Source organism: Dipodomys ordii, unplaced genomic scaffold (assembly GCF_000151885.1).
Source record: "Dipodomys ordii isolate 6190 unplaced genomic scaffold, Dord_2.0 Scaffold31, whole genome shotgun sequence".
NCBI lineage: Eukaryota > Metazoa > Chordata > Mammalia > Rodentia > Heteromyidae > Dipodomys > Dipodomys ordii.
The window spans coordinates 6,300,136-6,314,472 of NW_012267247.1; the positions used below are offsets into that span (position 1 = coordinate 6,300,136).

The 14,337-nt window shown below is 40.4% G+C and overlaps 1 protein-coding gene across 1 annotated transcript in view; it reads left to right on the forward strand.

Annotated features, from left to right (window-relative positions):
• Glod4 (glyoxalase domain containing 4) overlaps window positions 1–12,325 on the forward strand; it is a 15,420-nt gene extending 3,095 nt beyond the window's left edge. The window contains exons 2-8 of the mRNA XM_013016302.1: window positions 639–804; window positions 1,778–1,922; window positions 7,173–7,309; window positions 9,267–9,353; window positions 9,616–9,729; window positions 9,814–9,900; window positions 12,163–12,325. Coding sequence (XP_012871756.1) covers window positions 639–804; window positions 1,778–1,922; window positions 7,173–7,309; window positions 9,267–9,353; window positions 9,616–9,729; window positions 9,814–9,900; window positions 12,163–12,228 — 802 coding nt within the window. The 3' untranslated portion in view covers window positions 12,229–12,325. The remainder of the gene's footprint in view (window positions 1–638; window positions 805–1,777; window positions 1,923–7,172; window positions 7,310–9,266; window positions 9,354–9,615; window positions 9,730–9,813; window positions 9,901–12,162) is intronic.
• The last annotated feature ends 2,012 nt before the right edge of the window (window positions 12,326–14,337 follow it).

Here is a 14,337-nt window from a genome sequence, read left to right on the forward strand (position 1 = left end):
TTTTTTTTTTTTTTTGGTCGGTCATGGGGCTTGAACTCTGGGCTTGGGTACTGTCCTTCAGCTCTTCAGCTCAAGGCGAGCACTCTACCGCTTGAGCCACAGCGCCACTTCCAGTTTTCTGGTGGTTTATTGGAGATAGGAGTCTCACGGTCTTTCCTGTCCTGGCTGGCTTTGAACCTTGATCCTCAGATCTCAGCCTCCTGAGTAGCTAGGATTATAGGCGTGAGCCACTGGCACCCTAAGCTGAAGAGCTGAGGGACAGCGTCTAGACCCAGAGTTCAAGCCCCACAACCAACAAAAAAATAAATAAAAAATAATAATTTTCAAGGCTTAGGATTCATAACAAGTAGAAAATTCCAAAGCCTGTTGAGATTTGTATTTTTACCAATTGATATATGAAGAAATAAAGTCAGATTGGAAAATTGCCTTTAGGATTCCTTTCCCTGCTTTAAAGAAAAGGTAAACAAAATCTTTCCCTCAAATAAACAGATATGAAATAGATGAGATAAGGCTTATAGTTGGGCCCATGAACACTATTTTGAGTGTACCATCTGAGGTCATCTCATCCTATGAGAATCTATAGACCAGCAGTGGCTGCCCACCTCTGTCCGTAGTTCTCTGAGAAAAGCCTGAAGCAGATTTTTTCTTGTGATTACTGCATTCATATATTTTCCTTTATCTAGGCCTTATGATGGGAAGTGGAGTAAAACAATGGTAGGATTTGGGCCTGAGGACGATCATTTTGTTGCAGAACTAACATACAATTATGGCATTGGCAACTACAAGCTTGGCAATGACTTCATGGTAAATATCACTCTCCCAGGAAATTTTTGTTTGGCAGATGGCTTATTGTAATTTGGAATAGGGTGTCAGTGAAAGAGATGACACTAGAGCAAAAATTCAAAGCAAGTAAGGAAATTAGCCATGTGTGTGTTGGAGGAGAGAGAATGTGCAAGGAAGGGCCTTGAAGCCAGTGTGGCTAGAATAGAGAAGCATAGAGATGCGTCAGAAGTGACAGGGAGCTAAGTGTGTTGACATATGCCTATAATTCCAGCACTGGCTAGAAGGTCTTGAGTTGGAGGCCAACCTGGTCTACCTAGAACTTGTCTAAAAAAATGGCCATTATAAACAATCCAAGTAAAATAAAGAGCTATCAAGGATTTTGAGCAGAGGCTAAACAAGATTGACAGCTGTCTTGAGAACAGGCTGTAGGTTGCATTTTGACATTTACTGTGGCTGCAGAGGGAGTTAGAGATTGGCAGGACTGGAATAGAAAGGGTTGTAATAATCCAGGTTCGAAATGAAGCTGCCTTATTCATTATTCATTATTAGGTATTTTGATTAAATTTAGAGTGCTTCTCAATTGGCTTAAATTTTTTTAAATATAAAGATTGGTCTGGGGATGTAGCTGTTGGCTAGCACACACAGCTCTGCATTTAATTCCTAGCAACACACACACACAGAGCAAAACTAAAAACATCACTTTAAATAGTAGCTGACAGTTGGCAGATCAAGGTAAGATGAAAACTTGCTACATATTGAAAATTTGTAGACATTAATTTTGGTGTCAAATGGATTGAACTTCACTGATATTTGAACTTCTGTCCTATCATCCCTAAAGGTCTTTACCTTTGTGAGATGAAACTTCCAAAACCTGCTTGAAAAATTAAGAGAGATTGAATGTCAATTAAATCTTAAGTGATTTAGCCTGAAGGTAGTAGAATTTTTGTGTAAAAGATCTCTTGTGATTATGTGGGTGTTTTATTGTCTGTTACAGGGAATCACAATTGCTTCTAGCCAGGCTGTCAGCAATGCCAGGAAACTGGAGTGGCCCCTCAGTGAAGTTGAAGAAGGAGTTTTTGAAACTAAGGCCCCAGGAGGATATAAGTTCTATTTGCAGAATCAAAGTCTCCCTCAGTCAGGTAATTATCCCAGGACTGGTAAAAACTTATATAAAGGCATCTTTGATAGAAGGAGAGAAGGAACTAGAGTTGTTTATTATAGACTTTTCTATATTGACAGGGCATGTCCTTCACAAACTACTGCTTTTACCTGTTGTCTGAGAAATTTTACTCTCATATTAATGTATGTTAATGTGTAACTATAGGGAATGTAGACTGGTTGTGCTCTAGAGATAATGTGTCTGTTTAGGATTCTTTCAGCTCTAAATAACAGAAAAGCTAACTCCATCTAGAACCAGATTTTTAGCTATCCCAGCAGGTATTTACAGATAGGAAAGATTCAGGGTCCATTGATTCAGCAGCTCAGCCATGGTATCAAGAACCCAATTTTTCTCTCTTGGTTTTCTCTGTACTTAGTATATTTCTTTTAGACCTGGTCCTGTCATGAATGGAGGATGGCTAGCAGTAAAAGTTGGGGCTACATCCTCCCAAATTCTCTTAAGGTATGAGACAGAGAACTTATTTCTTACTTGCTTGTTTATGCACGTGTATGAGTGCACCTGTGCATTGGTGTGCATGCATGCATGCATGCTGGCCCTGGGGCTTAAATTCAGGGCTTAGACACTTTCCTAGGCTTTTTTGCTCAAGGCTAGTGCTCTACCACTTGAGCCACAGCTCTACTTCCAGCTTTTTGGGCATTTAATTGGACATGAGAGTCTCACAGACTTTCCTGTCTGGACTAGCTTAGAACTGTGATCCTTGGATCTCAGCCTCTGAGTAGCTAGGATTATATGTGTGAGCTACCAGCATTTACTGCTCTTTTAAAAGAACGGAGAAAATTTTTTTATGAATTCTTCTATCTGACTTTCCAAACTGATCATTGACAAGAGAACTAGTTTATCCCTGACCAGCTAGCCATATCCATTGAGCTGGGAGCAGTTTCCTAAACTCCAGTGCTGGTCCCCAATGATGGCGGATGCTAGCAAAGTCAGTGCATCACAATGACTGCTTCCCAGAGCAGGAGGGAAACCTGGAAAGGTATGTTTTTATTCACTGAGGAGATGATCTTATTATGGGTAATCCAGCAGCCTCTGTAATAAAATGCATGCATGAATGAATGAGTGAATGAATGAAGAAAAGAAGTAAAATGCTGATGAAGAGGAAGGACAACTCTGACTGCTATTTCACTGGAGTGTATGCCTGTAAGACCTGAGATGAGAACCATAAAAGTCAAATTCTTCCCTCCATTGTTCTGCTTCAGGTCTCAAATGCTGAGTCTGCTAACCGTGTTTAATGCTACTTGATTTTCATCTGGTACTCAGCAAGAAAAAAAAAAAAATCACAAAAAATCCATTCTAATGTGGGAGGTTAGACTTGCTGAGAGAGAATATTTCTATGTTTCACTAGTGATTCCAGGGATTTTTATGGTTATTGTTGTTGATAGGCAATTATTTTATATACTGATTTTAAACCTTACTTGATTTAACCAACTCCACTGGACAGTTTTGATACTTCAGTATAAAGCAAGTATCCCTATTCCAAAAATTCCAAATGCTCCCAAACCTAAAATAGCACGCCTTCAGTACCGTGTCACTTGCCAAAAAGTTTCAGATTTTGGAATTTTTGGATAATGGATAGCCAATGGAGAGTTCTGTATAGATTTTCCAAAGTCTAAGACACCTTTGGTCCCCTGAATTTCAGATAAGGTATACTCAGCCTGGACTTGACTAATGGAGAGCTTCAAAATGTTTTTGTCCTCTGGAATGGCAACACTTTGGAGGACTAAGTTCCTGTATCCAATACAGCAAGTTCTGTGGTCTCTCTGGCATTTGTCAATCACTCCCTCCTGTGTACTTTTAGCCTGTTCTCATTTGTGTCCCCACACTCCTGAAGGTTCTGTGTCAACTGAAATTTACTGATTTTGAAATCAGTGGAGAAAACGAAAATTGAACCTGCAGGAGGAGACACTGAAGAGAACTCCATGGCCTTGTTATGGCATTGCCCTTCTTTACAATATGTTCACTTTACAATATAAAATGTTTTCCCTAATGTTAGGTCATAAGCTTGCAAATCAAAGAATACACAGTGGCCTAGAGATTAGAGTCCACTGGGATTTTTTTTTCTTTTTTGTCAATTGTGGGGGTTGAACTCTGGGCCTGAGTGCTGTCCCTTCAGGTCTTCAGCTCAAGGTGAGCACTCTACCACTTGAGCTACAGCGCCACTTCCAGCTTTCTGGTGGTTTATTGAAGATAAAAGTCTTACCGACTTTCCTGCCTGGGCTGGCTTTGAACCTCGATCCTCAGATCTCAGCCTCCTGAGTAGCTAGGATTACAGGTGTGAGCCACAGGCACCCAGCGATCCTCTGCGATTTTTAGAAGTTCCTTTTCTCTCTTAGCCAGAAATGTAAGACCTTCCCCAGGGGATGGGATGGTAGGCAAAATCTATACTTCCTCCTGTTAATTTTATTTATTTGTAGCACTAGGGTTTGAACTCAGGGCTTTGTACTTGTTAGGCAGGCCCTTTACCACTTGAGCAGCCACATCTCCAGCCCTTTTTGCACGGGTTATGTTTGGAAGAGGGTCTCATTTTCCCATTTTCAACCTGGACTATAGACCTCCATTTGTGTTTCCTCTTATAGCTGGAATGATAGATACAAATGTACAGTTGTGCCCAGCCATTGGTTGAGATGGAATCCCATGAAGATTTTTTCCTTCTTTTTTTTTCCTTTTCTTTTTTTTTTCTTTTGTTGTTGTTGTGAGGCTTTTTTCTTTTTCTGCCCTTGAACTTTAATTCTGCAGATTTACACCTCCCAAGTAGCTAGAATTATAAGCTTGAGCCACAGCCGGGTGCCAGTGGCTCACACCTGTAATCCTAGCTACTCAGGAAGCTGAGATCTTAGGATCACGGTTCAAAGCCAGCCCGGGCAGGAAAGTCCGTGAGACTCTTATCTCCAATAAACCACTAGAAAACAGGAAGTGGCAGAGCGCTCGCCTTGAGCTGAAGAGCGCAGGGACAGCACCTAAGCCCAGAGTTCAAGCCCCATGACCGACCAAAAAAAATAAAATAAAATAAGCTTGAGCTACTATACCTGGCCTAGCCAGGTATTCTATTTTTTGAGGATTTTTTTTTTTGAGCTGGGTATTGAACCCTTGGCCTCAAGCAGGCCAAGTATGCTTATGACTGAACTCCATCCCAGTACTAGTGCTAAATGTTAGGGTGTAACAGATTTTTTTTTATAAATAATATTTTTCTTGCACAAACACACACACACAAATACTACCCACATGCTCAGAAATAACTACTGTGAAATTTTCAGAGTATATCTTTTTAATCTTTTATCAGACTATGTAATGATCTATCTCTCTCTCTAAGCCATTACAGGAATCCCATTGCTGTGGGAAATTAAACAGTTCTGTATTGTTGGATGTTTATGTTGTTCCTAGTGTTTCATTGTTCTGGGCAACACTGTGGGAATGTCTTCCTGCTGAAAACTCTCCACACATTCACATTTATTTTTTTGAATTGCTAAAAATGGACTTGCTATTTCAGAAATGTACATTTTTAAAGCTTTTGATACATTCTTTCAACAATGTCCATCTTTACAGCTACTGATACATTTTATCACATCCTTGCCCAGAAGTAAACTAGTTTACACCCTACCAGTTTACATGATTAATTTCCCTACACAAAATAAAACAGTGAACATAACTTTTAAAACTATTTGTTGAGAAAAAAATACTGATAATGAAAAGATAATTTTGTGTCCAATAAAATTATTTGTCAGACTGAATAGTTATTCCTATGTTCATGGACCGTTCCAGTTTCTCTCTTTTGTGTGTGTGTGTGGATTACCACTTTGTGTCTTTTACCAATTTTTTGGGATTTTCATCTTTTTCCTATGTGAACTTAACATAATTTACATATTGTTTGTCCTATACGTTATGAAACTCTCCCCCTACTTTGTTATTTACTCTTTAATTTTCATCGTAATTTTATTTATTATTTTTTGCAGTGCTAGAAATGAAAACCAAGTCCTTGCACATGGCTAGGCAAGTGCTCTATATGCCCAGCTCTGGAATTCTTTTTTTGGACTATTCATGAGTTTTCTATTTTGTATAATTAACCCAACAGGGTTTTGTTCTTGATGGTTTTTTAAGCTTTGAAGTCAGATTTAAGGAAAAATCTACCAAGTGCCAGTGGTTTACACCTGTAATCCTAGCTACTCAAAAGATTGAGATCTGAGGATCATGGTTTGAAGCCTAAACCCAGGCAGAGAGGTTTGTGAGCCTTATCTCCAATTAATCACCAAAAAGCCAGAAGTGGAAGTATGGTTGAAGTTGTAGAGCACTAGCTTTGAGCAGAAAAAGCTAAGAGACAACACCTAGCCCTAAGTTCAAGCCTCAGTACTAGCACCAAAAAAATAAAGAAAAAAAGTCTTTCTTCAACACAAACTTGTATAAATCACCATCTGATTACCTGTATTTAGTATTTTCTCATTTCATTTTTAAATTTAATCCTTTAACTCATCAAGAATACATTTTTTTACTTAATTCACATATGTGCCTTTTTTTCACCAAGTGATTGTCTTACTGCCATTTATTTGAATATATTCTTTTTTTCTTTTCTTTTTTTGTCTGTCATGGGGCTTGCACTCAGAGCTTCTGTGCTGTCCCTGAGCTCTTTTGCTCAAGGCTAGCATTCTACCACTTTGAGCCACAGATCCATTTCTGTTTTTCTGGCAGTTAATTGGAAATAAGAGTCTCATGGACTTTTCCTGCCTGAATTGGCTTTGAACCATAATCCAGATGTCAGCTTCCTGAATAGCTAGGATTACAGGTATGAGCCACCAGCACCTGGTTATTTTGTTTTTGTGCTGGTCCTGGAGCTTGCACTCAGGGCCTGGGCAATGTCCCTGAACTTTTATGCCCAAAGCTAGTGCTCTACCACTTGAGCCACAGCTCCATTTCTAGCTTTTTGGTAGTAATTGGAGTTAAAATCTTATGGATTTTCTTGCCCAGGAAAGCCTTGAGCTATGATCTTCAGAGTCAGGCTCCTGAGGAGCTAGGTTTACACATGTGAGCGACCTGTACCCAGCTGAATGTATGCTGGAAATCAAACCCAAGACATTGTGCATTCTGGGCATACAATCCAGCACCAAGTTACATCCTAGCCCCATAAACTAAGTTCTTGTAGTTGTTTTAAACTGTTTTTGGCCTTTTTAAAACTTATTACACTGAACTAACAAATTTCTGCTGTTTTATTATTCTATAGACCCAGTATTAAAAGTAACTCTAGCAGTGTCTGACCTTCAGAAGTCCTTGAACTATTGGTCTAATCTACTGGGAATGAAAATTTATGAACAAGATGAGGAGAAGAAAAGGGCTTTGCTAGGCTATGCTGATAATCAGGTGGGTAATCTTGAATAAAAATAACATCTCTCATTTTCAGTTTAGCTTATAGATAAAGTTAACATAACGGTTGTTCCCAAAGCTTCCTTACAGTGATTCAGTATTTAAGCAAATAAACAAAAAGAAGAAAATAAAACATTGTAATAACATTAATCTCTAAGGTAGAGTCTTAGAAACTACCTTTGTTTCTATATGGGTATATAATCTTTTAGAAGGGGAATGGGCTAGGGTATGGCTAAGTGCTAGCAAGCTTGAGAACCTGGACTTAATCTTCAGCACTGAAAGAGAAGGGAGGGAAAGAAAGGAAGGGGCAGAGAGGGGAGGGCAAATGTTAGAGCACATGTACCTAGCAAGCATAAAACTCTAGAAAGTGGAATTGCTTAGTTAGAAGAGATACACACAAGATTTATACATCATCTATTTCCATACATATTTTTTAATAACTAGCATTTGAACCTGAATTAGTCCTTGTACTTTTTCCAGAAATTCTATTCTTTGCAATGTTGTAGATTATACTCATCATACTTATGCATTAGTTTATACTTAGGTTCATTTTGGTAGTGGCTTAGGTATTAAGTTTAGCTATTGTATAAGTTAATCAGTTATTGATTATAATAGCAAAAGATAAAAACCTCTTTGTCTAGATTAGAGGAATATTTCAATTTTTTATTTACTCACAGGATGGATTACTCTTCAGCTATCAAAAATACTGAGGCAAGTCTTTACTTGTGTGGTAGCATTAAGTGGAGAAGAACAGGGACGGAATTACATGTAATGGTGCTGATATCTGAATTTGGTTGAAAGAAATGCATGCACTGTGTCTAGCAAGATACACAGAAATAATGGTTGCCTCTGTGATGAGAGTAAGAGAGAGACTTAATTGTTACTGTATTCTTTTAGTGTTTTTGTTTTTGTCAGTTATGGGGCTCGAACTCAGGGTCTGGGTACTGTCCTTGAGCTTTTTCAATCAGGGTCTTTGCATCTCAGTATCACTTCTGGTTTTCTGGTGGTTAATTGCAGACAAAACTCTCATGGACATTCCTGCCTGGGCTGGCTTCAAACCATGATTCTTAGATCTCGGCCTTCTGAGTAGCTAATATTACATGTGTAAGCCACTGGTACCCTGCTCTAGTCTTAGTTTAGAGTTTTTTATGCTAGTTCTTAAGTTTGAACTCAGGGCCTCACACTCTGGGTTTTTTTATTCTTTTTTTTTTTTTTGTGGAGGGGGGGTCCGTTCGTGGGGCCTGAACTGTCCCTCAGCTCTTCAGCCCAAGGCTAATGCTCTAGCACTTGAGCCACAGCACCACTTCTGGCTTTTTTCTTTTTGCTTATGTGGTGCTGAGGAATCGAACCCAGGGCCTCAGGCATGCAAGGCAAGCGATCCACCACTGAGCCAACTTCCCAGCCCCTGGGTTTTTTTATTCTTAATGGCATTCTACCAATTGAGCCACATCTCCAACCCAGCTTTTTTTTCCCCCTGGTCAATTGAAGATAATCTTTTGAACATTTCTACTTGGCCTGGTTTTGAATTCCATCCTTAGATCTCAGCCTCCTGAGTATCTAGGTTATAGGCATGAGCCACTAGTCCCTGGCTTGGAGGGGTTTTTTTTTGGTTTTGGTTTTGGTTTTGTGCCAGTCTTAGGGTTTAAACGGAGGACCTGGCATTGTCCCTGAACTTTTTTGCTCAAGGCTAATAATGTTCTACTACTTGAGCCACAGCTTCACTTCTGGCTTTTGAGTGGATAATTAGAGATAAGAGTCTCATGTACTTTGCTGCTACCCCAGTTGGCTCAAACCAAGATCCTTAGATCTCAACCTCCTGAGCAGCTAGGATTATAGGCATGAGCCACCAGTACCAGACTTTGAGAGGTTTTGGTATTTTGTTGGTTTTTCTTTTTTATTACATGCATAAACTACTTGTCTGAAGGCCCAAGCCCACTCTCTTTTTTCTTTTCAGTGTAAGCTGGAGCTTCAGGGCATCAAGGGTGCAGTGGATCACGCAGCAGCCTTTGGAAGAATTGCCTTTTCTTGTCCCCAGAAAGAGGTACTGTTAGATAACCTGATCAAATGTGAAGGCTCTCTCACTTGTTGGCTCAACCTAGCTGAGAACCTTGCCCTTCATTCCTTAGGTTCATTCTGATTGTGCCTTTGGTATCAGGTTTAACGATTGTTTCGAGAACATTGAGATAATAAATCAAACAAGTGGTAACTTGGTTCTTTCTGACCAGATAGTCTTAGGCTATGAGGACTATGCCATAAAACTCATCCATGGCCCTTGCTCACCTTGCCTTCTTGCTTTCCTCAAGTTGCCAGATTTAGAGGACTTGATGAAAAGGGAGAAGCAGAAGATCCTGACTCCTTTGGTGAGTCTGGACACCCCAGGCAAGGCAACTGTACAAGTAGTCATTCTGGCTGACCCTGTGAGTATTAACAAGGGAACAGGCTGTTCAGGGCTTTCTTCAGAGATGTTTTTTGCCAAATTACTTTTCTCTTTATTGATAAAGGATGGACATGAAATTTGCTTTGTTGGTGATGAAGCTTTTCGAGAACTTTCTAAGATGGATCCAGAAGGGAGCAAATTACTGGATGATGTGAGTCTCCTTTCCCTACTTCTGTCATTATTGGCCAAATGGGGGTGGCATGTGTGGTTTATAAAGCCTAGAAAATTGTGGGCATAACAGAGGCTCAGTTAATGTTAATCAATGTAGGAAACATAGAAAATAGAGCCCTTTGAAGCTTTATCATCGGAAAGTAGACTCTCAAGAACTTCTCAGTTGGCAAATTTGCTTGACTCTTTCCTTCACACTTTCATGTCACTGACCAGCCTCTCCTTCGAGTACCTCTCCTGTAGTGTTAGAAGTCTCTTCTTGAGTCTTTATGATACCTTCTCCCAGAAGCAGCTGCTATTCTGGCACCATAGGTCAGTTTTGTTTTTGAATTTCACACAAATGGACTCATTCATTAAGTATTTTTTGTGTCTGGCTTGTTTCCCCAAACAAAAACATTTTTGAGAATCCTCCATGTAATTGTATAGATTGTATTTATTTTTTCCTTGCTGAGTGTTACTCTTTTTTATGGGATTAAAAACTTGCTTATTGTTGTGATGACAACCATTTGGGTTGTTTCCAGATGTTTATCCTAAGGAAGACTGCTCTGAATATTTTTGTTTAAATCTTCTTTTTTTTTTTTTTTTTGGTCGGTCGTGGGGCTTGAACTCTGGGCTTGGGTACTGTCCTTCAGCTCTTCAGCTCAAGGCGAGTGCTCTACCACTTGAGCTACAGCGCCACTTCCGGTTTTCTGGTGGTTTATTGGAGATAAGAGTCTCACGGTCTCTCTTGCCCGGGCTGGCTTTGAACCGTGATCCTCAAATCTCAGCCTCCTGAGTAGCTAGGATTACAGGCGTGAGCCACCAGCGCCCGGCTGTTTAAATCTTCTTGTAGTACATGTTTTATGTCTCTTGGGTAAATACCCACTAGAATTGCTTTTACTCTATATGAAAGTGCCAAACAGCTGTCGAAAGTAATTACACTGTAATAGTCCCTAACTGCAGTTTCTCTTTCTGTGGTTCAGTTATCTACCGTCAGCTCCATCCCAAGATACTTAAATTGAAATTCTGGAAATTAATTATTCATATGCATTGGGAGCAGCATGATGAGATCTCCTGCTTTCCTCCTCTGCCCCACTTGGATAATCTTGTGTATTTTTCTTTTCTGAAGGTCATACATTTTTTTCCACTAGTTCACTTTTTTTTTTTTTTTTTTTGGGGCGTGGGGCTTGAACTCTGGGCCTAGGCGCTGTCCCTCAGCTCTTCAGCTCATGGCTAGCGCTCTACCACTTGAGCTACAGCGCCACTTCCGGTTTTCTGGTGGTTTATTGGAGATAAGAGTTTCACAGACTTTCTTGCCTGGGCTGGCTTTGAACTGTGACTCTCAGATCTCAGCCTCTTGATATTCAAGAGGTGGCCTGAGCCACCAGCATCCGGCACAACTTTGTTCTTTTACTGAGTGATACAAAAGTTTGATCTTTCTTAGGTCAAGACTTCTGCCTCGGGCTGGGAAGGTGGCTCAGTGGTAGAGCGCTTGCCTTGCATGCATGAGGCCCTGGGTTTGATTCCTCAGCACCATATAAGCAAAAAGAAAAAAGCTGGAAGTGGCGCTGTGGCTCAAGCGCTAGCCTTGAGCTGAAGAGCTGAGGGACAGCGCCCAGGCCCAGAGTTCAGGCCCCACGACCGGACCCCCCAAAAAAAAAAAAGAATACAGGCAAATACCTTAAGTGTATGAGAGTTTCACTTGCTGTACATGTTTTTTAAAGAGTTTCTTAGCTGTCACACTGGTGGCTCACACCTGTAATCCCAGCTACTCAGGAGGCTGAGATCTGAAGGTTGTAGTTCGAAGCCAGCCCAGGAAGGAAAGTCTGTGAGACTCTTATCTCCAGTTAACCACTAAAAAGTCAGAAGTGGAGCTGTGTCTCAAGTGGTAGAGCACTAGCCTTGAGCAAAAAAGCTCAAGGACAGCACCCAAGCCCTGAGTTCAAGACCCAGGACTGGCACACATATACAAAAAGATTCTTGTTCTACCAAAGACCCACAGCCTGGAACACATGGTTCCTGCTCTCTTAGCAGCAGCCACCCACACTTCCCAGCTGCATACTTTGCAAAGTCTTTACTGTGCATATAAAGGATCACCAAGCAATGACTCAGTACTCATAGCATCTCCTGTCATGTTGAACAAGGCGCTCTACACTGAATGATGGTATTTTTTTTCACTGTGGACAGTGAAGTGAGTTGCAAAGCATATTGTATCCTTTGTTCCTCAGACTTCGAACAAATGCATACCCGTTCTGTGTTTCTACAGGCAATGGCAGCAGATAAAAGTGATGAGTGGTTTGCTACCAGAAAGAAACCAAAAGCTTCAGCTTAATGGAATACCTCATATGGAGCAAGCACTAATGATTCTTGTTCAGCATCTGTGAGAGCTGATGTGCCCATTTACAATAAATGCTCTTACCGCTCTGCTATGTCCTGTGTAAGCAAGGAGACCTGGATGGGGAAGACATATATTTCAACCTTTGAAAAACCTCTGGTATACTTTAGAAATGAAACCGAATTATCATCACTCTAGGTAAAGGAGAATTTTTGTTGTAAGCTTCACTGTTTCTGGAATGGCACATCTATGTGCAACTGTATTAGATTTGTCCATAATGGGTTGGGTATGGGAGAAATTTTGATGAGCTGTGAATCACGTAGATTTGATCAGAGCAACTGTTTAAATAAATCCAAATCTATTGCCTATAATGGTCATATTCCAAGCACTTGATGATAATATGGTGTTCTAATATCTTATTGTAGCAGGTCTTGACATTTAAGAAAATAGAGTATTCCAGAATAGTTTTGAGCTGGAGATCCTCCTGCCTCAGCCTATGGAGTGCTGGGATTACATTTCAATACCACTAGGCTTGATGTTACAATTTTTTTAAAAGAAATTTTATTCCCTGGACAAAAATATTTGGATACTCCCATCCCATCTTAACTTGCTTTCATATTCTGAGTATCCAGAAAAAAAAAAACAGGAAGTATTTAATGTCTCTACCTGTCTGATTCTGTGCTAATTTCTTTATATAATTTTTTAAATCCTTGGGGAAAAGAATATGGATTAAATGACTTCTTCAGGTTGAAAATAAACCTATATGTTTTCTATATGAGTCTACACAAAAAGTTTATTCTCATCACTAGAAAAAATTATATCATGAATATTATTAATTTGTGAGTATGTGTGCTTGTACTGGAAGTTGAACTCAGGGCCTCATGCTCAAGCTTAGCTTCTTTGCTCATTGCTAGCACTCTGCTACTTGAGGCCATATATCCAGTCTTGGATTTTGCTGATTAATTGGAGATAAGATTCTATAGATCTGCTCAGGCTGTCTGCTTAGACTATCTTCTAACCTCAGTCCTCAAATCACAGGCTCCCAAATGGGTAAGATTATAGATTTGAGCCACTGTAGCCCAACTAAATTTTTTTTTATACTCTATGCTACTGAAACCAAGCTGTTATATTAGTCTTTAAAGCTCATTATTTAAAGAATGGCCAGCTGGGCTCTGGTGGCTCACTAGAGCCACCTATAGCTACTCAGGAGGCTGAGATCTGTAGATCTTAGTTCAAAGCCAGCCCGGGCAGAAAAGTCCCCATGAGACTCCAATTAACGACTCAAAAACCAGAAGTGGCGCTGTGGCTCCAAGTGGTAGAACACTAGCTTTGATCAAAAGAGCTCAGGAAGAGTGCCCAGGGCCTGAGTTCAAGCCCCCATGACTGACAAAAATAAATAAATAAAAATAGTGGCCAAATTCAAATTTAAAAGAATAAACTGAGCAAATTGGAAAAGATTGGTTCAGAGGATACCAGTTTCAGAATTACACTATTACATTTTCTGGTGAATCATAACTTCTGTGCTCCTTTACTAGCAGGGTAGGGAATGGAATTTCTGGGTGAGTTTCAGTTTACCTTCTTAGATATGGTCTTACCTTCACTAGGAGAAAAACAAATTCCTTGCCCAGCTCCACAATAGTTTCATTCATCTTTTTTTTTTTTGGTAGTGGGGCTTGAACTCTGGGCCTGAGCGCTTCCCCTCAGCTCTTCAGTTCAAGGCAAGCACTCTACCACTTGAGCTACAGCGCCACTTCCGGTTTTCTGGTGGTTTATTGGAGATAAGAGTTTCACAGACTTTCTTGCCTGGGCTGGCTTTGAACTGTGACTCTCAGATCTCAGCCTCTTGATATTCAAGAGGTGGCCTGAGCCACCAGCATCCGGCACAACTTTGTTCTTTTACTGAGTGATACAAAAGTTTGATCTTTCTTAGGTCAAGACTTCTGCCTCGGGCTGGGAAGGTGGCTCAGTGGTAGAGCGCTTGCCTTGCATGCATGAGGCCCTGGGTTTGATTCCTCAGCACCATATAAGCAAAAAGAAAAAAGCTGGAAGTGGCGCTGTGGCTCAAGCGCTAGCCTTGAGCTGAAGAGCTGAGGGACTGCACCCAGG